Below are 26,177 nucleotides of genomic sequence, written 5' to 3' on the forward strand. Positions count from 1 at the left end.
AAGTAAATGAGGTTTATCATTTGCCTTTTACAGATGAGGAAATGCAGGCTCTCCAAGGTTTGGTGGCTTGTTCATTGTTGTGAATCTCGTAACTGTCAGACCAGGGCTAGACGTTTAATGTCTGACTCAGAACCCAATGCTGTCCGTTCTTCTTTCCGTGCGCTCTGTTATCCTGTGGAAGGAGCTCAGTTTAATTCTTTAAGATACTGGAGGCAACTTTGCCCAATGAAAATGGTATCCCTTAGCCAAAATGATATGTAAGCATATTCATTCCCTTATCATGGGAATCTGGATATTTGGAGAATATCTCTTCATTTCTGAACTTTGACGATGAGATTTCCCAAAACTAAACCCTCACTCTTAAGGGCAAACTAAGTCAATTTTTAATCCTCATTTTGCTTCCTTTGGTTTATCTCTCTAGATGCTTTTCCCTCTTCTCTCCAATCAGCACTTGAGTCTTCATTTCGTATGGTTTTTAGTTCTATCTAGATATACACTGCTTGGCAGGAGTATATTCAAATTTCATTCACATTTCATTTTTTTCAATGATGCTGGGAAGTCAGTAGTATATCAGTCTCCATAGTGTTTTAAGTATGGAGTTATTGCTAAGTGGAGCTGCAATATGAGCCATGGGAACAGCCCCAAAAGTGGGAGCATGCTTTGGGTGAACTACGTTCTTACTCACTGTGGGTTAAGAGTAGAAAGACGAAGGCAGTGAGGCAAAAGCAACCTTGAACTTCATAAAGTAAGAGACTAGATACCTTGTTTGTGTTTTGCTTTGAAAATGCCACGAAGATCAATTCCTTGAAATGATTCCAAACCACATAAAATAGCATACAGTATCAGGAAAACCGAGTCTGGGGTGTAGTTAATGACTTAGAAAACAAGTTGAGTGACTGTCTCTTGAACAGAATGGTTGTTTATACTTCATGTTCCATTGGAACTGATCAGTCCTCTTTTCATTTTCTATGCTTCTCCTTTCGGCCCTGTGATTGATGTAATTCATGGGGCTACACAGCGCTCTTCAAGTCAATCCCACATATTTCACAGGCATTGCAGGACATCTTTTCTTGGTGATACCTATCTCTAGGGCAAACATCTCGTTAAGAAATGTATCGAAGGTGGTTTGGCAGCTTTACTCTACAGGGGCTATATTCGAGAGAACTTTATATACCATTTTTGATTAAGAAATAGAAAACTTACTAGGTTTATTTGGTTCTTCAGGGTTGAAACTGAACAACAGGTTTTCTTTTCTTTTTCTTTTTTTTTTTTTCTGATTTTACTGAAGCCTTCAAGGCGTGCTTTTACCAATAGAAGGCCAGATCTTCTGTTCCATATATTCTAGCCGAGTGTTGGTTTGTTCTGAACCTCCACCCGTGTATGTCCGATTGGTCGGTTTCATTCTAGAGAAAGGATGTGGAACAACATGACTCTGCATGACTTCTGCAGATGTTTCCCTGTTTTTCAAATTAAGGACATCATTAACATGTTACTTCTTAATTATTTTATGCTCAGAACACAGGTGTTTCTGAGAATGTACCTCATAAACTAGGTCAGGATTGTACTTCACTTGGTAAACATGAGAAATAAGACACCATCCTGTGTCAAAAGTCAGCATGGAGGTCTTTTTTCCTACATTTGCTATCCATATTTAGAACCACCATCCCACATGTGCTCAAGATAAAGAGTTTTAGCAGACCTGTTTTTTTATTAGTCAGCAAAGTAAGTTCTACATCATTCTCACCCTCATCCTTATAAGATTTCTAAGAATTAAAAAAATGTGGTTACTGAAGAGAAGTATAGGTTGCTAAGTGTTTCTGAGGCCTTAGTCTCCAGCTCCCATTTCTCCTTCTTCTTCTCACTCCCACATTAATACCCATCCTCTAACCACTAGATATTTTAGCTTCCATTGTCCTTGACTTCAGGGAACAACAAATAGGATAAGTATGTTATTCTTATATGCTTAAATATTTGGATGAATAATTTGTGATCTCTGAACAAAGGTCCACCAATGGGTTTATGCTTATCCATGCTGGTGTAGGGAGACAAATAAAACACCCAGAAGGAGGCTTCCCTGGTGGTGCAGTGGTTGAGAGTCCGCCTGCCGATGCAGGGCACACGGGTTCGTGCCCCGGTCCGGGAGGATCCCACATGCCGCGGAGCGGCTGGGCCCGTGAGCCATGGCCGCTGAGCCTGCGCGTCCGGAGCCTGTGCTCCGCAACAGGACAGGCCACAACAGTGAGAGGCCCGCGTACCGCAAAAAAACCCCCAAAAAACAGAAAAAAACACCCAGAAGGCAAAATCTAATGAAATCGTTGAAAATTCAAGTTGTCTCATTTACTATTTCCTTTTTTCCCATTGACATTCCAATGATGTTTCATTGTAGATAAAATAATGACAAAGTTCAAGTTAATAACATAAATTTTGAAGCTCTTCCTCCAATGTTTAATTGATAGTAGAAATGAATGCTTTGATTGGGCCACTGAGCACATAACTTAGGCATGCATTAGGGTTATTTTGGTAATATTGGGAGTTTTTCTAATTACCCTTTCCAAGACTTAAAAAAAGTACATTAACAATTTCTGGTATTCCAAATATGCCAACTATTTAGCTAAACACTTAATCTTTACAATAAACTTATGAGTTATCTATCATCTCTAGTTTATGGATGAGAAGTGTTGAACCAGAGAGGTCAAATAGTTAGGAAACTGCAAACCAGGATTCAAATTTATCTCCTTACTTCAATCCAGTACCTCTTCTACAAAGCGTCTTAGCTCGAAACACTTGCTCTCTCTGTGCATTTGCTTAAGCAATTTCCTCTACCTGGTATGTTCTCCCTCCTTCTAACTTTCCCATTTCCACCTATTGGAATCCTTCAGGAAAGAGCCCAAGGCCTCCTGTCCCCCTCCCCCTCTCACCCACATTATGTCCATCCTCTCTGCATACCAGTGGCCACTCTGCTGCCACCAAGACTCTCATCTTGTAGCATGGTATCTCTTTACTGTTAAACCCCCAGCTTTCTGAGAGTAAGACTGAAGCTTTTCATCTGTGTATGCCTTGCAGTGTTTGGAGGATTGTAAACGTTGGAAATTTATTTTAGAATGACTTAAATTTTTTTGTGTAATTCTCAGATGATGTTCTGATGCCTTTCCAATACATTTCATCTTCAGGGCAACCCTTTCAAGTAGGTCATGTAATTTATTCTCATCTTACACTTGAGGAGATTACGACACAGAAAAGTTAAAGAACGTGTCCCAAACCACAGAGTAGTGATACAGTCAGGATTCAAACCCAGGCCTCTAAAAATCCATGCCCTTTCCATTAAGTTGTGCTGTTTCTCTCATCACATCAAATTTAACATGTTGACGGATAGGTGTATCATCTTGTTTGTCCAATTAAATTAGGAGATCCTTGGGGCATGAAATTAATCCCAAATCTAGTGCTTTTTTTCACTTGGCAAATGTGGCTTCTCATACGGGTTCCCCGTAAGGCTCTCAGTGCAATGCCAATTAGGCAGCAGAACCTGAATAAAACTTTATTCATGGGATCAAGCATTGTTTCTTCAATATTTCTACAAGCAATCAAAGACTATTAATAAGAGGAAGGAGATGAAACAGGACAGTCAGGAGACTGTTCAGAGGGAGAATATACCATGTGAATAACGGGAATGGGATTCACTGTAGGTGATGTAGAGATGAGAAAGGCAAGGAGAGGCCTCTGTTGTGCAACTCTTCCCCATGTGTAGAGAAATCCTATGCATGTCTATGGCACAGACTCCTCGCCATTGTGTTCATTTTCTTCAGTGAAACAAGGAAGCCAGTGTTCTCTGGCTTCCTTCTTTCGTTGACCCAAAACTCTTTTAGGTTATGTTCAGTGTGGTGATTATTTGGTGGCCCCAGGTGACATTTCACCCAGGTGTTTCCCTAGAGTGTGGTTGAAGATTAAAATCTGCAGAGGATACTTTGTGAGAAAACTTATGAAGCCTGAATTGTGAGGACAGAGCTACTCTCTGAATTTCGGGCTCTTGATAGACGCTGAATAAACAAAGATAATTCAAATTTTGAAAGAATAAATCTCATATAACCCTGCAGAACTGATGAATGAGAAAATTAGCTTGGATTTGTTGAATCAGGAATGAAAGCTCATTTTAGTGTATTTTTTTTCTCCACCAGTTGGACCACATCCCCACACTCATTTTTCTTGATTAAAAAAAAAAAAAATTGAAATGCTAACCACTGTGGAATTAGATGTTTTTTCTATATTTTTCCTTTGTGCTCCCTTAGAACCTATTGGCTTATAAATCTAGATTAAGACAAAAGTTCTGGTCTAGAACTCAAATAATTTCCAAGGCTCCATTTTATGTTTGGTCTAAACATTGGCTCCATTTTCCTGCCTGAATGGGAGAATATCAGATAAAGGGTCTGTTAGAACTAAACAAGATCATGATCGGGCTGTTATCAAGATGCTACCTGGGGACTTCCCTGGTGGTGCAGTGGTTGGGAATCCGCCTGCCAATACAGGGGACGTGGGTTCGAGCCCTGGTCCGGGAGGATCCCATATGCTGCGGAGCAACTAAGCCCACGTGCCACAACTACTGAGCCTGCGCTCTGGAGCCTGCGAGCCACAACTAGAGAAAGCTCGCACACAGCAACGAAGACCCAACGCAGCCAAAAATAAATAAATTAAATAAATAAATTAAAAAAAAAAAAAGATGCTACCTGGTTCTCGGGAGATGTTTCAGCTGCTGACCCCTCCTGAGAAGATAAGAAGAGTAACCCTAAATACTTCTAACTTGCTAGCCCCCAGTTGTGTTGGGGGTGGCGAGGCTATGCTCAGGCAGATCCTTTCGATAACTCCAGAACCATCTCCACCTGCGTCACCAGCCTTCTTCCTTTTCCCTTCTCTGATGGAACAACACGGCCTTTCTCACCCATAAAGTGGCACACTTCTCCTGACTCTGTCCCAAGTGCTTTAGCCATCCCATGTGCATTCTCCAGCGTTCACTCTCTTAATAACGGAAACAAGGGCTCACGGTAGTGTGTGTGGAAGGTTGACAGGAGCTCATGCCATCAAGGGTAGGGTGTCTCCAGTGGGTATGCAGAGGAAGTGACCATGTTTTCAAAGCAAAAATTTGCTTTTGCTTTTCTTCCAGCTCTTGTTTCCATGTTACCTTTTGCATTAGTTTCCCAGGGGCAGCCCTAACAAAATACCACAGACCGGGTGGCTTAAACAACAGAAATGTATTTTCTAACAGTTCTGGAGCCTGGAAGTCCAAGATCAAGGTGTCGTCAGGTTTGGTTTCTTCAGGGGCCTCTCTCCTTAGCTTGCAGGTGCAGCCTTCTCATTGTGTCCTCACATGGTCTTTCCTTGGAGCTCCTGCATCCCAGGTGCCTCCTCCTCTTCTTATAAGGACGTGGGTCATATTGGTGTCCGCTCCCTCCCTAATGGCTTCACTTTAACTCACCTCTTTAAACACCTTATCTCCAAATGCAGTTACATTCTGGGATTGGGAGTTTAACATATAAATTTAGGGGATGACACAGTTCAGCCTATAACACCTTCTTTTCACAATCAGTATATACACCCTGGAGGCAGCATAACATATCCATGAAGAACATATTAAGTCAGAAAGGACTGGATTTGAGTCCCACCTTTGCCACTTTCTAACAATGTGACCTTAGGCTCATTATTAGATTTTGCCAAATCTCAGTTTCTTAACCAGAAAATGGGAATGCTAATAATAGTACCTGCTTCAGTAGGTTTTCATGAGAATTAAATAAGAGGATACTTGTATGCGCTCAGTTTAGTGCCTAGCTCAATAATTTCTAATTATAGTAATATGAGTGAAGGTGAATTATGAAGCCCTGAGATTTTGATTATAATCAGATCATGGGCGTTAAGTGACACTTTTCACCCAAAATATAAATTTGCTATGAGTCTTCCAGAGTTTTCACTAAATGTTTGACTTTTTCTCTAAGTCAGAATTCGATGGACTGTGTAGTTTAGAAGAGTGATGATCCAACAGAATCATGATGACCCTCCCTGCCAGATTTTCCATAGTACTACTTCAAATATATTTTGTTTTTTGATAAATAAATATTGTCATATTTAGAAAATTTGCCCTTGCTTCAGCCATGGTCATCGTAATAAGTACAGCACATCCTACCACTTAATTCAGTGAGCTCCATTTAATCAAGAGATTAGATCCAGCCCAAAGATTCATGGACTGTTTGCTTCACATAAATGAATCGGTGATTCACGCTTGCTGATCAACCTCCCAATACCACCGTTCACAAATGGGAACAGGCCAACCCCTGCTGGCGTAATTATCTGAGGGAGGAGAAGTGGGATGGGCACTGAACAGCTGATGGCTCTTCTCACTTCTGGAGGGGTGCCCTTGAGATGACAGAGTATAGGTGGGCAGGGCAGGGCAACTGTGACACCTCCCTGGGGTCCCTTCAATGCCAGGAATTTACCAAGCCTCAGCTGTCAAAGAACAATAAATCTTCCTTCAAAATATAAAACATAAATCAGTGTTTCACAAACACTGAAAGGCAAGGAGAAACTAAATCCCCATAATAATGAAAAGAATCCTGTTAATTAAATCAGCAAGGTAGAGAGCTTCCCTCCTAGCTCACAGCCCAGCTGAACCGTAGAATACCTTGGAGACTGAAGCTGAAATCCAAGCTTTTTCTAGGTTGCAAGCCAGCATCCTGAGGGAACATTTAGAAGAAAAAAATCCTTAAGCACAGGACAAGTAAACACAATTTTTTTTTTTCTCAGAAGTTGTACTGGGTTATGTTTATCTGGGAAGGGAAGTTGCAAAACGATTTGTAAACCAGGTTCAATATATGTGTGCCAACCCCTTATCAGATCTGCCACTAGTCAAGGGTAAGGTGAAGGCCGGTTACTGTGAACTACAACATAAAAGCAAATATACGGGATGCTTAAAGGAAAGGAGAGAAATATGTTATTTCTTCTGATTTTTTTTTAATTAGTCTTTTCAACCATAGCCTGTTTCAATTTATTTGGCTGTTAGACATCCTGGATCAGATCACTTACAGCAATGATTAAGTGTTTACTTCACACATCTTCCTTTTTGTGTGCAAAGCTATTGATATAGATTTGTGGGGTTTTTTTAATGCTTGGTTAATTGGCTGCTCTACTAAGAGAGAGGCTGTTAACGGCGGGTTGAGGAAAGCTGGAAAAAAATCGAGGTTAACGTTTCTTACGCACCTATCGTGTTTGGGAATTGAGGGCCCTGAAATATTACTGCACTCAAGACACTGATAGCAACTTCTGATCCCATCAGTGGGAGCCCTCACAGGGATGAAAGTCATATCCTCTCACCCCAGTCAGCTTTTGGTTTTACTCTTCAAACCAGTTCACTTCCACCCATAATCTACTGACCTTTAAATTGCTTTTGACTGCCAGAGGGAGTGCTTTTCAGATGAACTGGAGTCTGTTCACAGAATCTGAGACTTCCCTTCAGAACTTACCCATATTTGAAAAACCCAAAACTACCCGACTCTCTTCTAGACGTCAACGTTTAACTAATCTTTCACATAATGATTAATCGAATATTAGTTATTGCATCAGTGTCTTTGAAAAATATGTTGTGAGTGGCATAGGCTATATTTGCGGTACATCAAAGTTCACTCAGATTTATCTTTGACTACAGCAAGGTTGTGTTTTTAATCTTCTGGCACAAGAGTTTTCTTACCATCATCTGTATTCTCCATGTATTACCCTTTATCCTTGTCCAGCCCATAACCACACGTGCACACACCTGGAAAGATCATTTTTCAGGTTAAGGTGTCTACTGCTGCTAGAAGGTGAAATAGTAGGGTGTAGTTTTATATTGAGAAGTAGAATTGGGTCCACAACCTTTCAGCTCCCACCACACTACCAAATGATTTGACCCTGGAGGTAAGAGTGGCAGAAAGAAAGGAAGTAGCCAACAAAATACAGTTCATTCCTAGCTCTCCATGGCTAAGAGGAGGTGTAAGAAGTAGCAGGTGGCCCACAGTATGATATTCAGTTCATTGGGTTCCCGGGAGTGGAGCAACACAAGATAATGGATCCCAGCTCAGGCCCAACTGCTTCCCTCTGATGACCCCATCCACAGCCTGTCCTCAGACAGGTTATGGATCATGGTCTGATTTCCTTTCAGCATGGTATATTTTTTTCCTTCTGATCTTTCACAGTAGTACCTGTGTACTTGGGGGAAAAAAAAAATCTTAATTTTTTTTTTAACTGTGTCAAGACAAGAGAGATTTAAAGTCACAAGGCATGTAAGGTGCGTTAATGAAAAGCAAGTGTATGTATGTGCGTGTGTGTGTGTGTGTGTGTGTGTGTGTGTGTGAATTCAATGTGTGTGCATATTGGCATATCACAAGAGACAAATTTTGAGGTTTTTAAAATTAGTATTTTTACCGTGTCTTTATAATCTTTCTCTGCAGGACTTTAAGGAAATAGTTGCTTTAACAGTTTGTTCTTTGGATCCGGCTGGTAGGTGATATAAAAAGCTGTGTTTCACTGGCATTGATAGTGAATATCTTTAATCACAGGTACATGACTGGCCATCATTTGATGAGGAATAACTCTTTAAGTAAAGACGGTAACTAACTTCCTCCTAAAAGGCTAGAACCTATGCTTGTTAATGGAGAATCTTAAACAAAATGCAGATTTTATGCACATCCAAAATGTATGTCTGGTCGAAAGTTCGCTTTTAATTTCTTAAAATATAAGCTCTTCAAGCACATCTGTAGATTAACTTGGGAAAATAACCAGGCTAACATTGAACATCTACTCTGAAGAGGCAACCAAGCTGAGTGCTAGGAACAAAATAAGTTGGAACTTGATGGCAGCAGTAACAGTTCATTTCAAAGAGATTCCACAATTAAATATTAGAAATAATATTATAATTTTACCATAATGTTTAAATATACCCTTTATCTTATTTTGTATATCCGTATTTAGTAGAAGTACAAAGTAGCTTTTTCTCTTTTGATTGTTAAGTTTTTGAGTGATTAACCAAAGGCAGGTGTGGACAGTGAAAACAAGCACCGTAAAAACTGGCCAGCCCCTCTGCTGCCTGGGGGACCACTGTGACACACACAGCCATTCTCTGTGTACATTGACATCGTTTTGACAGTTTAGCACCTTTTTTTTTCCGGAGTTGGGAGTGGGGGTCAAGTCTTCTGGTTAGGAATTTTCAAAGGCCAATTTGTAAAAGGTAAAAATTAAGTTTGCATTCCTTTATATATTTGGATATGACAGATTAAACGCAAGGTAGGTATGCGGAGCATGTCTAATCCTTCACCAAGGTGGCAGTACCAAATGCTTTGATGTCATCTGGTCGCAGGGCCCCTGAGACTTTTCGAGGAACCAAATTCAGCTGACTCTATATGGCCTGCCTCCCCCTTCTGGTGTTCAAAAAAGAAAGAAAAGGTCCCTGTACCTTCTTGTCTCCTTCGTTTATTGTACGGTTTGCTTTGTTTGTTTGATTTTAAAACTGCCATTATGTGAAAGTGTTGCAAGTATAAATAATTGAGAAGATAACTCTGTAGGGAAACCACTTTTGCTGCCTTTGTGCAAAGGCAGCTCATTATGGCTCTGAGCTGCAGCATTCCGTAAGAGCAATTATGCAACATCAGTATGTCATGGATATTAACCAAGGGGAGTAGATAAGAGATGAGAAGATAATTTTGTAACTTATTTAATTAAATTTATTTGGTTTTTCAAATAGTTCCTCTAGTGTATAATTTACCCAGCCTCTCTGTGGTTGCTCTGGTCTTTGCAGGACTGGCATTCAGCATTTGTTTGAGGGCATCCCTCCTCAGTTCTGTGTGGACCTACAATGTATTTCTGTTGGGGTTTAATTTCCACCCAAGGAGAGGTTACCCATGAAAACGGAACTGTAATTTGGTCATGAGGTGGTTATCCCCCCCAGGGCTTATATAGCCAGTTAATATATGTTAATACAGCAAAGTGAACAAAAGGTTAAATAAGTGGGTCAGGCTCAGAACGAGTCCTGTACTGCTTACTTCTGCTTAAACGGAAGGAAAAGCCCATAATGGCACTCGCCTTACTTTCACCCCCATCATTTTAAGAATTGCTTTGCCAATCCTTCACAGCAAATAGCAATTTTAAGTGGACCAAAACAGAGCTCAGGGTGTTTGCACTCCATGGTAATGATAGAGTAGCTGTGCTCCCTGGAGTTCAATAAGCCCAACAATTGAGTCATTTTTGCCCCCTGTGAGCGAATCACTGCTGTTAGCCTGAATGACAGGATTGCTTATAGAACTGGAGCCCTTCACCGGGCTGACCTCATCCTGGGACAGCGAGGTTCAGAGGGCAGGCAGGTGGTGTTTAACACAGTTACAAGTAAAAGCTGATTTTGTACTTGTACACTCTGTAAACAAGAAAGCAGGATTGGCAGGGGCGGGGGGGGGGGGGGGAGGGGAGGGGGGGGGGGGGGGGAGGGAGAAGCTGGATGTGCATTGATGTACTTTATCCAAAGCAGCGCTTCCTCTTTTCCTGTCTCTTTTCCCTTCTCATTTCTTCCTTTCCTTAATGTCATGCTCCCCTCACCATCTTGTCTCTGCCTCTGTCTCTCTCCTCCCCATCTCCCACCCTCCATACACAGAAGTCTCTAACACATGTAATAGACATGCTAAAGTTAGATGGCCACAGCCCAATTTTAGTTCTGATTAATGAAAGATGCAGAAGGTGTTGCCAAAAAGAAAAAAAAAAACTCCAGATTTAAGATTAGTCTTCAGTTTCTGAATCATTTTTGAAGCATAAATTTTAGGCACACATAGCAAAATACCCAATGGTAGTTGTTGTTTTTTAAAAAATATTTCTTTGAGTAAGAAAATATGAGAAAAGTAGCAAAAGGGAAAGGTTAGAGAAGACATCCCAGCCTAACATCATCTTCTAATGATCAAACTACCTTTGAGATAGAGAAATTCTAGAGAACACTTTCAGCCTGCACATTTTTGGGGGTCAAAGGGCAATGGAGTAGTCAGGTTTTATAATAATCTTGGGAGGGGGTATTGTGAACAGGTAATATATAAAACAAGAGCCCTTCAAATGATTCTCTATCTCTGAGTCTGACTTGGGGAAGTAGGAACATGGAAATCCTACTTTCAAATAGATAAATGATTTAAAAATACAATTTCGGTTAAAAAAACACTGCTTCATTTTTCTTCAAATCCTTGGAACCCTAGTGCCCCTCAGAATCTTAATAACTACACTTAAGAATTGATTGGTACCATTATTCCCTCTTAGAGATTCATAATATTAGCCTATTAAAAGCTGTTAGCCTATTAAAAAGCTATTAAAAGCTGTGACAAAGCTTGCAGCAAAGAGCACATCTTTACTTTGTTTCACTTAGTGCTGTTTCCCTACCACACTTTGACCTTCCACCTTTGTTTTGGAGGAACACCTATTGACACCAGTGTCCTTCAGAGCACAATTTGGGAAAACTTCCTTAGAAAGATATAATGAGAAAAAAATATTTTAAGAAAGTTTTCTATTCTTCTTTCCTTTCTCCATCTCACAAACCTTACTCCTTCACTTTCTACTCACTATTCCTCTGTCCCCAAACACACACACACACACGTGCGTGCACGCACACATACAGACACACACACACACACACACCAGAATACTTCATTGACCTCAGTTCCCATTACTCCCAGCTTATTCTCTTCTCTCAGTCAACTGGACTTATCATGCCCCAATGTTCACCAGCCTAGAAAAGTCTGGTGCCCACTTTCTGCCAAGTCAAGTCCTTCTCTTCCTTCAACCCTGTACACAAGACTTGCCTGGCATCTCTAATGCCCAGATGGATTCACACCTTTCAGCTAATGCCTCTAGTCTGTATCTTTAGTGGTTTTTGAGTGCAAAGATAACTACACAGAGCCAGGAAGCCAGAGTTATTTCCCATATTAGCTCTGCCCTATTCTAGGGAATATTATTTCGTCAGGGTTTCAGCTATTCAGCCACTTGCAAAGTGAGGACAAGAAAATCCCTCTGGGCTCTTCCATTCTCAATTCAACATTATTTCCGAGACGTAGGAACCTTGTTTTCATTCAGCCATTTAGTTATTCATTCACTATACATTTTATTGAGGATGTACTGCATGCTTGACACACTCTCAATAACATAGAATTAAGATGTGGTTCTGCTTTCTAGGGCTACCTGGTGGGAAGCTGGACACGTAAATTGTGATTATAGTATTGAATAAATGCTGTGATGGGCCTGTGAACTATAAGTGCTACTGACTGAAGAAGTGCTTCTTACTCAAACTGTGGAATCAGAGAAGTTACCTCCAAAAGCTGTTCTCTGATAAGAATTTTGAAGGGTGTGTTGACCAGATAGCCATGGGAGAAAGGCCATCCCAGACCGAAGAAATAGTGTGTTCCTAGAATGTTAGCATATTAACTTTATACTTATTAATTGCCTTTTTGTTTATATGTACATTACTGTATAGCAGTTAAACCAATTTGTAAATTAAATTATTTTCACGTTACTTTATCTTTACTGTGAAAATGGAGATCATTCAAATGCTATCATTTCTATTTTTTTTTAAACTTTCTTTTTTTTTAATATAAATTTATTTATTTATTTATTGGCTGTGTTGGGCCTTCGTTTCTGTGCCAGGGCTTTCTCCAGTTGCGGCGAGCGGGGGCCACTCTTCATCGCGGTGCGCGGACCTCTCACTGTCGCGGCTTCTCTTGTTGCGGAGCGCAGGCTCCAGACGCGCAGGCTCAGTAGTTGTGGCTCACGGGCCCGGTTGCTCCGCGGCATGTGGGATCTTCCCAGACCGGGTCTCGAGCCCGTGTCCCCTGCATTGGCAGGCAGATTCTCAACCACTGCGCCACCAGGGAAGCCTTTCTATTTCTAATAGTAAGCCACTTTAGGAAATTCTGATAGATGTGAAATGTGAATATGCAAAAAAAAAAGATCCTTTCAAATTGCAGTACAAAGTGTTTGCTTCTTTGTCTTTTGGAGACTATAGCTTTGTCTGGAACACAGGAATCAAAAGTTGATGTCTTTATTTCTCTGCAAATCAGGGGAAAGAAATCCACTAACCCTCTAAAGCTAAAATATTTAAGGATTAAAGCAGATGTGGCATAACTGCTGGTTTGCTGAGTCTCTTGTGATTTATAAAGATATATTTTATGTCTTTTATGATTACGGGATGATGCTAAAAATTTTGTGGGTAATAATACCGTCACGTTGGAAAGACTGCATATAACATCTCTGAAGAAGATACAGAATGCTACCCAGCTGCAAATCAAAATTTGTTATTAAGAAAAGGCAGTGAAGAAATTTTATTTGGAATTTGGTCTTTGATGTCTGATCATCATAAATGTGAAAACATTAAATCATATGTTTATGAATAGATTGCTTTGCCTCTTGACGTAATGGGATATGTTTTCATAATAATTTTTAAAGATTTTTGTTAGATGTATAGCTGTTAGAACTATAGTTTATTTGAAGTGACCTTGAAATTTTTTAAATCTTCGATTTTTCCCCCTTTGGCACCTGGACTAGATGCCAGTATAAACTGGTTAAATACCATTTGGTTTAAACAGAAAGACTGTACCATATATGCATATTTATGATATTTTGTTTGTTGGATCTTTTTCTTAATATTACTTGACTTTCTGTGTTTTAATCTCATTTTTTTTTTCTTATTTTGGGTTGAAGCCACTCTAAAGCTTAACACCTAGGAGATTTCTCACTTATGGTTCCCTTTAAAAGTGCTAAAATCTCAGCCTCTCAAACAAGAGACCAAGCTACAATTTAAAGAAAGCAGTGGTATTGATAAAGGGCCCTAAGAATGTTGCCACTTTCCTCATGTGTCTTCTGCCACATTCTTTCTTTTAAACCAGCAGGAGAGTTGGAAGAAGGATAAGAGGCTGGCCCATCCAAACACTCCTGGCATGCCACGCTGGTCTCTGAGGTCTCCCCTGCTGCTTTAGAAAAAGGAGACCCACAGACAAATGAAAGGGCCACGGGGACATTCTCATGCAAGCCCCTTCCCTCCAAACACCAAGTGGCTGTAGATTGCTGGTGTTGGGATGACTTGGCCTGAGTTGAAGAATAGACACTTGAGAACCATTTGTTTCCACACCATTTTGGGTGAAGTGCTATAGTTTTCACTTTAAAAGCCCGTTTAAAAAGAAAAATACTGTTTGAAAGGAGGACACAATTTGGAAGCCATCACACTTAATGGAGTCCCTTTTCAATGTAACACTTTGTCCTATCAATTCTCTTCTAAATTAGTTGTCACTACCTGGAGAAAACCCACCCTTAATTGTCTTAAAAACAAACAGTCTCCCGTATATTTTTCCTATCTCCAATCTTTAAAACTCTTTTGGAACTTCCACAAAGTATGAAGTGAAACACAATTTGTTTAGCAGTACACAGTACATTATTACCATTGTCCTCTAAATCCAGTCACACAAATTATCTCAGAATTAAAAGAAAAAGCAAGCTGGACCTAATAGGAATAAAGGTTTTTACTGACAATTAACTTGACCAGCCATTGTTAGATAAAGGACTTGGTAAAATCTGCAGGATCTATGAAGAGGAAGTAATTCTTTTGGAAGTAGTTAGGCAGTTTATTATACTTGTTGCCACAGCCTGAAATATTCATCTAGTTTTGGAGATCTGAGGAGATGAGAGGGGTTTGAAGTTAAAGTCGCTTCTTTCTAGACTTTCACTCTTCTTTTGTCCTTTGTCTTGAGTGGCCTGACTAGCTTGTCAGCCTGAAAGTTCCACTGTCAACTCAAAGGCAACATCTGGAAAGCTGGGTTTGCCTCTTCTCATCTCAACAAGTAGGAATTCCTCCGAAATTTCCAATTTTCATCAAGTGTATACCATAGCATACCAGACATAGATTCTCAGGTTTATCCTTTTAATATCGTTTATATTTGTATCTTTTCTTTGCCAGCTAAGCACAATTCATCAGCAGTTCACCAAGCCACATGGCCTACTTCTTTTGTATTTCTACCACCTTAGTCTGAGTTCACTTTATTTCCCTCTTCTGCTTGGATTAGAATAGCTTTCTACCGTTTAGCTTCTAGCTTCTCATCAACTCATACATAGCTCTCAGAAATACATCTTCCTCAAGCACCATATTTCATCAATTGCACTCTTCAGGAATTTCAGAGGTTCAGTTTGTTACTCAAGAACTTCCACCCGGGTGGGGGAAATGGGGAGATGTTGGTTAAAGGATACAGACTTCCAGTTAGAAGATGAATAAGTTCTGGGAATCTAATTTAAAGCCTGGTGATGATAATTAACAGTCTCGTATCATGTACTTGAAAGTTGCCAAGAGAATAGATATTAAATGTTCTCACCATGAAAAAGAAATGGTAATTACGTGATGTGATGGAGGTGTTAGCTAATGCTATAGTGCTAATCATTTTGTAATATATAAATGTGTCAAATCAACACGTTGTATACCTTAAGCTTACACAGTCTTATATATCAAACTTACACAATGTTACATATCAATTACAACTCAATAAAGCTGGAAAAATAAAAACTCCTTCACCAGCTTGTCTATTAACTGTGGCCATGTGTTCCAGACCAAAACCAGGAGCCTGTCTGAATTCAGTTCCTGCACCCTCCCTTGCGCACAGCCTGATCTGCCTCGGTGTCTTCAGACACACCATTTCCTTATTTCCTTCCTTCCCAATAATCTATACGCTTTTAATCTGGTCCAACTTCCCTCCTCCAAGAATCCAGTGATTAACCGTCATCTGACTTCTCTAATTGACTCCATCACACTTATTTACTGAGTGTGGACTGCTAAGATTTGTAATTATTACGTATTCTCAAATTGTGCTTTTCAATTTGTTTCTGTGGTTGCAAAGAGTAAAAATCTTTAAAGGCTTGAACTGCATTTTTTAAATTTTAAATAATATGGACACAGTCATATAATTATATACTTACATATTATATATAATTTCTTATTATGTATGATCTTGTCATATTTTGTTATTAAACTTGTCTTTTGTTAGGTACAGAATGTAGAAGATTTATCAGTGTGTGACACATGTACAGATTACTGTGGAGCTTAATACTTACTCATTCTAAAGTTTTTAGGACCAAAAAAGGATGAAAAGAGGCCTTACATAATCCCTGTTCTCTACACCTTGCTGCCCTTCCTACCCCCTCACCTTTCCCCTCCAGAACCCAGTCTCTCCCTGGGATACGTATGCACTCCCAGAGAAAGCTCTACTAGGACAGTTCTCTAGACATTGAGGCAGTAGGTGCTGAATAACTGTTGACTGACCCCTGGGGAACATAGGATAAAGCAAGGAATGAGGCTGAGAAAAATGTCTGTTTGCCCTGGAAAGTGAGAAAGGGGAGAAAAGAGCAAACACTAGAACATGGCATGATGGCAGGAAAACAAGGATTTTTAGCAGCTTTTCTTTTCTCCATCATTTTCAGCATTCCCACTGCCTACAAAGTTTCTGTCTTTGACCTATGTGGTTATATGTCTAAATATTCTAGAGTTGATAACCCTTCTTACCCTTCCTTTCAGCAGCAGCAGAACAGAAAACTTAACCAGGTGTTAATCTCTGCAAAGTTTATTGCCTGCCTGGTGTGTGTGTGTACGTGTACACATACATATACATACATGTATGTGTATGTGCGTGTATACACACACATACGTACATGCATATGGCTAATGACTTCTCACAGTTTATCTCAAGGCCACATTGTTTCCTGTTCCACTTGGTTGACAGGACATCTCTGACGTGACAGATGTATCCACTGAGAACGGGATCATGCGTTTGAAACCAGTTTAATTCTTAGCAAGGCGATGCATATGGCTTATGGAGATTTTGTGGTTGATTTTTTTCCTTATATATTACTCAGGGAAGCCTGTGTCAGTATAAATCAGTGGTAACGAAATCAACATTATGGCATTTTTGATACTGCATTCGCAAAAGCTTTTCAGGATGTTGTTTAATTCAGGGCTTAATGATTGATATTATAGACAGTGAATAAACATTTTTGATGGATCTGTTTGCTCACAGATTTAAAAAATCGAATCCCTTTTTCTCTTGGATTTAAAGGGTGTAATGCCGTTGAAGAGGAAACAGTTCAAATGTGGTCATCATAGGCTGGTGGCACCAAAAGTAGAAACTCAGGGTAAAATTTGCTGTCAGGAAAAATGGAGTATTCTTTCTCAACTCAGGAACACGTGGTTCATGCGAGCTTGCTTGTAGATGGTTGCTACAATAAGACTCCTTTCATACAGGTGTGTTTATGCCCCAGGCTTGCTGGCCACAGTCCATTCCATTTACAGAAGCTGAATTAAACAATAACTACCGCATTGCAAAAAATGGTGGGGAGAGGGGGAGAGGAGGGGGAAAGGTGAGCGTCAAAGGAGATGCCTGAGAGCTTTGTTCGGGCCAAGAAAAACCCTGTTGCAATTGTCAGAGCTTGTTGATGTTGCCGGCAACGGCACTTTTTTTTTTCTCCTGGATTTTGTGGTTCTGCCTTAGGAAAGAAAGTAAAATAGAACGGAAGAACAAAGTCCTACTCTATAAATCACCAGCTGCTCCTTGCCAGATCAAAGGAGTGACATTTTTGCTCCTGGACTACTTGTCCACTTGAGGGCTTGACAGGCAGCTAACAGCTGGCCTGCTAGACTGTATGGGAGAATCCGCCTACATCTTCTTCCGAGCAGATGACAAGCTAATCAAAGAGATATCCATAGCATAGGGCGTGTAAGTGCACCTTGATCTCCTCAAACATAGCTAATACATAATTACTAAACAGCTTGGTGTATTTTTGGCAAGTTAATGCTTAGGTGGCTTCCACTGAGAAGTAGGATATAGAATTAATACTCCAATCAAAGGTGATGTTGAAAGCTAAAGAGATACTAGATTTGTCGGGATCTTCTCCTGTTAGCGCGAAATGGCTAGGAACATGATGAGAACTGGCTAAAATGTGTGAAACTGATTGTCAGGTGACTGGTTGAGTTTTCGAAGCCCAGTCAGGCAGTAGTGTTCAGATAGATGAACAGGTACTTGATAATTGGTAATTTTGAGAACAATTACTCCTGCTTTTTATGCTGATAGAGCCGAACAAAGCTGTAGATGTATCTTCCGTGTCTGTAAAGAATTGCTTTCAGAAGCACTATTAGGAGTGTAGGTATACAGATCTGGAATTTTAATGTCAGTAGTAAAACTTTCAGAGTAATTCAGTTTCTAGTTGATTTCCATCTGCAATAAATCATGTACAGGATGAGGTAATATACTACAACTTATGTCTATTGACTTAGTATTTTATCTTTAAGAGGATAGATCCTAGATATGAATAGCTAAGGATCTTTGTGTATTTTCTCCTCCCTTGCTTTCAAGTAGCTTTGAAAGATCACTTTTATAGTGCATGATAAATAGCCACACATGAATAATCTGATAGCATTCTGGAAGAGTAACAGTGCTTCAAAATCATAACCTGCTGGGATGTTTTGTTACGCGCCATTGGGTGTGATTATACTTATGGAATAGTGTTTATTGTTGCTTAGTATTATAAAGAAAATAAAAGATAATTCCCTATCTTAGATGAATTTCTCAAATACTTTTATTAAAAAGTCTCTACTGTTGGCTGTATATGCCTTAGTCAAATAGGATGCCAAATTCTCCAGGTCATTTTAAACACTTTTTTAATTATGAAAATAATCATACTTATTATTAAAAACTCAAACAGATCAGAATTACATGAAATAAAAATAGAAATCTACCATTTTCCTGCTATCCATTCCTGAGAGAGAACAGTTTCCACAAGAACACTTTATTGGTCCAACTTTTCCTTTAGGAGGTACTGATGGAGTAAAATGTATTAAATTATTGTAAATTGTTTGTTGCCCAAGACAAGTGATTAAAGGACTGTTTAGATCTGACAAAACTAAAGAGAATAGTGTGTGCATTTTCACAGCTAAGGTTCTTGATTACAACTTGATCTTTGCAAGTTTCTATTCTTAGTAAGAGTACTGGATCACGTATTTGGTATGTGACCTAGAGCAGAAACTCTCAAACTTAAATATGCATGTGTCACCTGGAAATCTTTTAGAATATTGTTTCAGATTCAGTAGTGCCAGGGTGGGGACCACTATATTTCTGCAGTTCTAACAAGCTTGAGGGGATGTTGATGTGGCTCGTCCATGGAACACAGAGTTGCAAGGATCTAGAGAACCGTTAAGAGAGTGATTCCAAAATAGCTCGCCCCACTACCCAGCCCCCCAGGAGATGCCCACTCCAGTGTCTAAAATCCCCACCATGGCATTATACACTTGTATTAGCTGTAATCTCTGGGAAGACTCCATGGCATGGACACATGCTACCTGCAGGGGTACAGCACATTATTACCCTGTTGTCAACTCAGCATGGCTTTGTTTAATAATAATGCACCTAGTCTGAATTATTGCCCGTAAAAGAACAGAGCTCTTTAGGAGGGGACATGAGATAGATGCATTTTGAGTGTAAGCTAACATTTAACGAGCCCTTACTGTGTGCCAGGTACTGTGGCACAAAAATTTTACATGCAATATCTCCCTTAATCCTCAAAAACAATCTGGGCCCAACTCTTGCCCCAGTTTATAGATAGGAATCAAACTGAGGCTTAGAAGTTTACATAGACTTGCCCAAGGTGACACAACAAGGAATGAGCCCATGCTCTTCATCACTTTGCTCTACAGAGAAGTCTGGAATATGGAACAATAACTGAGAAGCGTTTACCCAAAGTAGGGTATTTTAGTAAAGAACCTATGTGCACCCTCCTAACCTGAGGGAAGAATTAGATAAAAGAAAGAATTTTGAAAGAACACATTAGAAGGTCATCAGAAGATAAGCATGAGCTACTTGATAATTTTGCCCAGGGCCTTTCATGTCAGCATAAACACTCCACTGCTCAAGGCCTATTCATAAAGCTACAAAAGGTGTGTGATTCCAGATTAATATCATGTTTTCATATTGTAAATTTATAAGTATTAGCTCATGGTGTTTTGAGAGCTGTAGACCAATCTAGTATCTATCAAATTATAAATTAAGCTGTAGCTCTGGGAAATTAATTATGAACCATGAATGTGTCCCTAGGTAGCCCATGGATCTCATTTGTTTACCATACTTTGCTCACAGTTGTCTGGGAAAAAAGACCCACTTATCTGGCCACCTGTGAAAAACTTATGTTTGAGACATGACTCAGTCATCTGTGTGTCAGGGTACACATTCAAAGGCATTAAACCTGCTTAATTCACTGATTCAGCCTTTTCAATGTATCTCATTGAGAAAGCCCCACTCTTGGCCATAACCACACACAGAAAAAGACATGCTTTCTTTGTGAACTAAGAAAAAAAATGAAGAAACTTGATAACTGACTTGCCCCTCTTGAGGCTTCATTGCTGCACACCCCAACCAGTAGCAAGCTTTGTGAATAAGCGCCTTCACTGATGAAGTCTCACGGCTGGGGAAAGTGGAGAAACAGAGGTTTTTCATTTTTTAACAGGTCCCCAGTCACCAAGCTGCCTATAACACCTCTTCCCAATTGATCGGATCCCTCTTCAGCAGTTCAGCTCCCCTCCTTAACCAGACCAAACCATGCAAAAGCTTCAGTTCTGGGGATTCTTGATTCCCCCTCAGAGGGTTTCAGGGCTGGCATCTTTCCAGTTGACTCCATGGAAGCCTGCGCTTTCTAACAAAAGGAATGCTGCCGAAAGGAATGGGTTACCAGGTGGGGCATGAAGTTAGTGAACCAGAAAGAGGGATTTATCAGCCATTTAAAAAGAGGGAAAAAGAGAAAGGAAAAGGAATCAACCAACAATCAGGAATGACACCTAAGTCTACTTCTATCAATCTGAAATATGCTGGGGAGTGAAAACACTTTAAAAGAAAAATCACCGCGTCAGATTTTGGTTGCAGAAAAGTTTGGCTCTTTTGTTGGGGCTTAAGGTGGGGTTGTGGGAGAGGTCTCCAGAAGACCTCTCTCCAACAAGACAAGATGAGATTTCAATGATATTTTCCTCTCTTGGGTTTATTCTTTTTAATATATAGATATATATTTTTTCACTCTAAGTTGACTCAAAAAGTCCTCATGATTCTTGGAAAGTCATTGAATTTATTTCTATAATTAAGTTATTTTTAAACTAACCGTCTAAGTATATAATTTTTAAGGATCACACATACTAATGCATTTTCTATTTTAGTAAAATTTAATGAGAAAGTAGATAGTCTTAGTAGATCCTCTCCAGAGCTTTTGTGAGCCTGGATACTAACTTTGTGTTCAATACAAATCAATGGAACTAGTGTACTTTAGGGTACTCATTCCCTAAGGAGTCACTAATGGAATTATCTCTAGCCCTTAAAAAAAGTCACAATGAGGCTAATGAAAAATATTTTTTAAGTGAAATCTGGATAAGGCACTAGGCTTACTAGCACATTTATGGCATTTATCATATATGGCATATTTTACATGCAAGTTGCACAAACCTCAGAATGCTTTTAAGAGCTATCTAAGAAGACTTTGTGATTTCGGGTGAAATAGTTTGTACCAATAGAAAAGTATATGTCTTCAACTTCAAAATCATTCTGGGATGACATTACAACTTAGAGAATTTTTTAATATCAGATACAGATGAAAAACCTAACAGTCTTTGGATTGGAAATAACTTGCGGGGGTTTTCATTAAAGTTGGGTGCAGCTTGCTGCATTTTGGTTAGTTGGATGTCTTCAGCAATTTTTCAAATGTTTTGGGTTTGGCAAAGTCCAAAATGTTTTTGCCAACACCCTCTTTTCCCCTTAGTTTTTAAACCCGTGTGAAATTCAAGGATAACTTAATCCATATGTGTCTGATTCATTTACACTTAACTCATCAAAATGTTATTTTGTAAGACCCATTTAATAGCCAAGAAACCTTTTGAGCCTTTTAAGATGTCTTTTGTCTTTGAACCAGTGAGTTGCATTTTTCCATATGAATGGAGCTTGGACCTTGAAAGATGGAAGACCAGTCTGTTTTCAACTTAGACTCTTCAGATTTTAAGTAGAATCAAAACTTGATATTCTGTTTACTGTTTGAGCACTGAATAACTTCATTTTAAAATATAGATCAGAGGAAGTGGAAAAAATGTTCATGTTATGTAATTTTGGGGAAAGACCATATTTGGAAATTTCACATTACTGATATTAAAGAAATAAAAATTACTCCTAATTTGATTTTTTAAATCTGTAATTAAATGGCTTCATTTTATGTACATGGGTGTATTTTCTAAGAGTGGCCTGTGGATCAGCAGTGCAGTGGGGTAATTTCATTTTTTAGTGTTAAAGTGTTCTTACAGTCAGCTCATTAATTGGTAATTTTAATAGTAACATCTATGGTGTTTTTAAGATATCCCAAGATCAGGGGAGTTGACAATTGGCAGGAGTTGTATGTTAAGAGATTTCTGAAAAATTGGGGCCCATATGTTTTTAAAATTCTGCGTGATTTGAAAGAATGTGGTAGAATCAGGAATCTGGCAAGATACAGCACTACAGATCACAAACATTGTTTGAGAACAACAATTCAGAGAGGCTAACTGGAGCCCTAGTGAAAAAAGCAAAATCTCTATGACCCTTTGTAAAAGGATCTAGTGAAAACCTTCAGAGGCTTCTCTGCCTATTTGTTTAGTAGAACTGGGCGAAGAAAGGCCATCGCCATAACTGCTAGTGAACATCCAGTCCATGCCATGGTAACTAGTTGAAAATGTAACACTGGAGTGGCATTTCCAAGTTCAGCGCTTCTATAAAGACCTGAGAGCACACAGATTGCTTTTTTTAATGTTCTGCATTGTTGTGGATCCCCCATTGAACAACCTTTTGAGATGACCCCGTTTTTTACTAATGTAAACATTCTGACTAGTATCCAAAGAAATGACCTTTGAGTGAACCTCTAACCTTCCCAGTAATTATTTGTTTGAAGACAGTGTGGAGTTCTCCTGCTGAGAACTAAGGACCATGATGCCTTGCGGCTCTGTGAGGAAGGGAGTGTTTGGGGGAACTGGAGAGAAAGACATAAATAAGCGAACAACCTCCAGATGTAAATAATAAAAGAGTAAAAGGGTGAGATTAAAAAGGGAAAAAATAGCAATTCATTTTACCTAAAGAGTTGGCCTATAGGAAAAAACAAAACCGGGATTAGTAGCACATAAAAAGAGGTGAAACCCCTGCCATGTGTGTCCTCCATTAGAAACTTCAAGGAGCAGAGGAAAGGTTTCTCCTCTCCTGAGCATCTCAATTGGTCTTAACCTGAGCTGATGAAAAGAGTTCTGGGGGTGGAACTCTCAGGTCAGTCCTCCTTGCTCCCAGTAAAAGCAGTGAGGGAAAGAGTAGACCATTAAGTTCCTTCTCTGATTTGAGGGATACTTCTGGAAGGCTTTGTGATCTATCTGGTCAGATATTCCTCAGCACCACTTAAGGTGCCCAGTGGGAATAAATACGCAGTTTCCACTCTCTTTTTGTTTTCACCTCTCATAAGCTCACTTTCTTCCCCAAACCTGAGGGGGTATGATGTTTTTTGACAATCTGAGCTACGCTTTCTTAAGTAATAAAGAAGTCCATTGTTTGCCAAACAAACCCCATATGCAAAAGACTCCTTTGGTTTTCTAGAGGCTATTTTTCTTCAGTCTAATTGTATTCCCACCAGAGTGCCCACAGGAGGCCTGAACAGGTGTGGGCTGCTGTCCTCCACAGAAGGGACTTTAACGCCATAGGAGCGCAGAGCTGCCAACACACTAGAATTTTCCTGGCTAATTTCAAAGAATGAGTTTTCAGTTCCTGCCTGTGACCCCATGTAGACTCATTAATCATGAAGTCCCCCTGCACTTAAGATTTGAAACTGGGAATACTGGGAAACGTCATCCATGGGTATATTTTGCAGGAACAGCTAGCTATATGCTAGGCATTCCCCCTCCCTCCATGTCCCCCCTGAAAACATGCAGCCCGTGAATCCTGTGCATCAACTCAAGCGTGTGGGGAATGCATGTCATTAAATGCATGGGGACAGGGGTATAACTCGCAAATGGCAGAAAATTGTTTTGTTTTTATTAAATTTGGAGAAATAAAGGAGATTTCTTATCATCTTACTCTGTACATGAATATTTGATGGGCATTATTAAACATTAAAGTAACATGAAGTAGGCACTTATTTTTGGATTTCCAGCAAAATTAGATCCAGGCTTCTATACGAAATAAGTGCTTCTCCTTTACATTCCTGCGATTCAGCCACCACCTGATTTGAAAATGTTTCTTGGACTCTAATATCAACCATGTGTACCTGAGGCTCTGTCTTTCTAGTGGGTTGAAAGGTGGCTGGGTTTATGGTTGGCAGTTACCTTATCCCTGCCCTGGGTGTCCCAGCTTAGACTGGAAAGGCCGCCCCAGCTGGCACTGACCTCTAAGTGACCCCTAACTTTACAGGCTTAAACTGCAGGAGTTGCCGAAGAGCAGAAGTCTTTCTGGCCAGCACTTATTACTGCTGTGTTGGTGATAAAACTTCAGACAGCCTAATTGATGGCTTTGCTGACCTAACAATACCTTGTGAAAGCCGAGTGCCAGAGCCTGGTCTCCATTTATGACCAGCTGCAAGGGGAAGCCGGGTCTCCCTATGATGGCGAGTTTAGGGAAAGGGGGAAAATCTTCCAGCCTGTGAACTTTAACCAGATTCCAACTTGTTCAAGAGGCAGAAGCACAATTGCAAATTAATAGAAATTTTCTCAGGGAAAACTTTTTTCCCTTCCTGAGCCTTTTTAGCAAGTCAGCTTTGAGTTGATTATGAGATGATGGAGGAGATGATCCAGTCAGCTATTTTTGAACATGGAGAGGGAAAATTGCCTTTGAATTAAAAAGATAATTTTCAGTAGATGTTTGACTGTGTTGTTTTCTCCGCAGCTTTTGTGCAGAAGTGTTCACGGAGCACAGAAATTGCATTTGCTGACTGGACGTCTGTGTTCTGTTTCAGGTTTATTAATGCCAGAAGAAGAATAGTACAGCCCATGATTGACCAGTCAAATCGAGCAGGCAAGTTCCAACTCATATCTGTGTTCACATCCCACAGGCACAAATCCTCATCAAGTTATACTTCAGGAGTTTCATCACCTGGTAAAGAAATGCTTCCATCAGGCATTCTGGGAGGATTTGTTTTTTAATGTCCCCAGAATTCCATTCTAGGAAGCAACTTCACTAATTGGTGCTAATTGGAGATTTCCCACCCTGACTCTACTGACACTGCTTTTTATTTTCTTTCTGAATTGGTAATTGGGCACAAGTATTAGTGCCACAAGCAGTTTGTTTGACTGTGAGCTCTGGAATTACTCATTGCTTGTCTGCATCCAATCATTAGCACACTCTCATTTTCTCCTTACCCACAATTCCTTGGTGTGCGCATTGCTTTCACTCCTGGAGCATCCCCTGTTAAACTCATTGTATCCATTCATTTGCATTGACTATTCATAATATTCTATTAAAGCCTGACCTGCTGCACTGCCAGCATTATTTTTTATTAAAATGCTTCCCATCCATCCCACGAAAACACATGTGGGTTTTTCTCACAGAGTCTCTCAGTTTCTCTAAAGCCATCGTTACACGGTACTGTCAGAACTATCCCCATGAACTCCTAATCATTCTACTTCGAAATAGGCATTTCCTTAGTTTACTGAGGACTTGTGGTGTCCTGCAAGAGGTCTATGGGAAAGAAAACTGTTTTCCATGTAGGTGATGACTGTTGTCACTCACGAGGGTGTCCAAAGGGATGGAGATTTAAACTGTGGCCTCAGTTTAAAGAATTTAAGAAAATTAATTTCCTTTGGCAAAATTTCCCCACTAACACTGAAATATCGTTCCACTAATGGAGGCCGGGGACCTGTTGGAGAAGAATATAAAACAGTTGAAATATTATATTTACCACGTTTACATTTTCTTTGGTATGAGTGAAAAAGCAAATGTTCCATTGAGTCTGTTTAACCTTGTAAAACTGTGCTCGAATATCAAGTGTTTGTGTCTGATGTGAAATTTTATAAGCCACCAGAGATGCAGGATTACAAAATCTTAACTTAATAGCACATGGCAATATTTATACATCAGATTCCCTGTCCCTCTTCCCCCAAT

At 39.8% G+C, this 26,177-nt stretch overlaps 1 protein-coding gene across 7 annotated transcripts in view; it reads left to right on the forward strand.

Moving 5' to 3' along the window:
* MEIS2 (Meis homeobox 2) overlaps positions 1 to 26,177 on the forward strand; it is a 201,397-nt gene that overhangs the window by 170,713 nt on the left and 4,507 nt on the right. For all 7 annotated transcript variants that reach the window (XM_029237481.1, XM_029237483.1, XM_029237480.1 and 4 more), the window contains one exon: positions 25,033 to 25,091. In XM_029237481.1, coding sequence (XP_029093314.1) covers positions 25,033 to 25,091 — 59 coding nt within the window. The remainder of the gene's footprint in view (positions 1 to 25,032; positions 25,092 to 26,177) is intronic.

Source organism: Monodon monoceros, unplaced genomic scaffold (assembly GCF_005190385.1).
Source record: "Monodon monoceros isolate NGI ecotype Baffin Bay Population unplaced genomic scaffold, NGI_Narwhal_1 Super_Scaffold_21, whole genome shotgun sequence".
In the NCBI taxonomy this organism is placed as follows: domain Eukaryota; kingdom Metazoa; phylum Chordata; class Mammalia; order Artiodactyla; family Monodontidae; genus Monodon; species Monodon monoceros.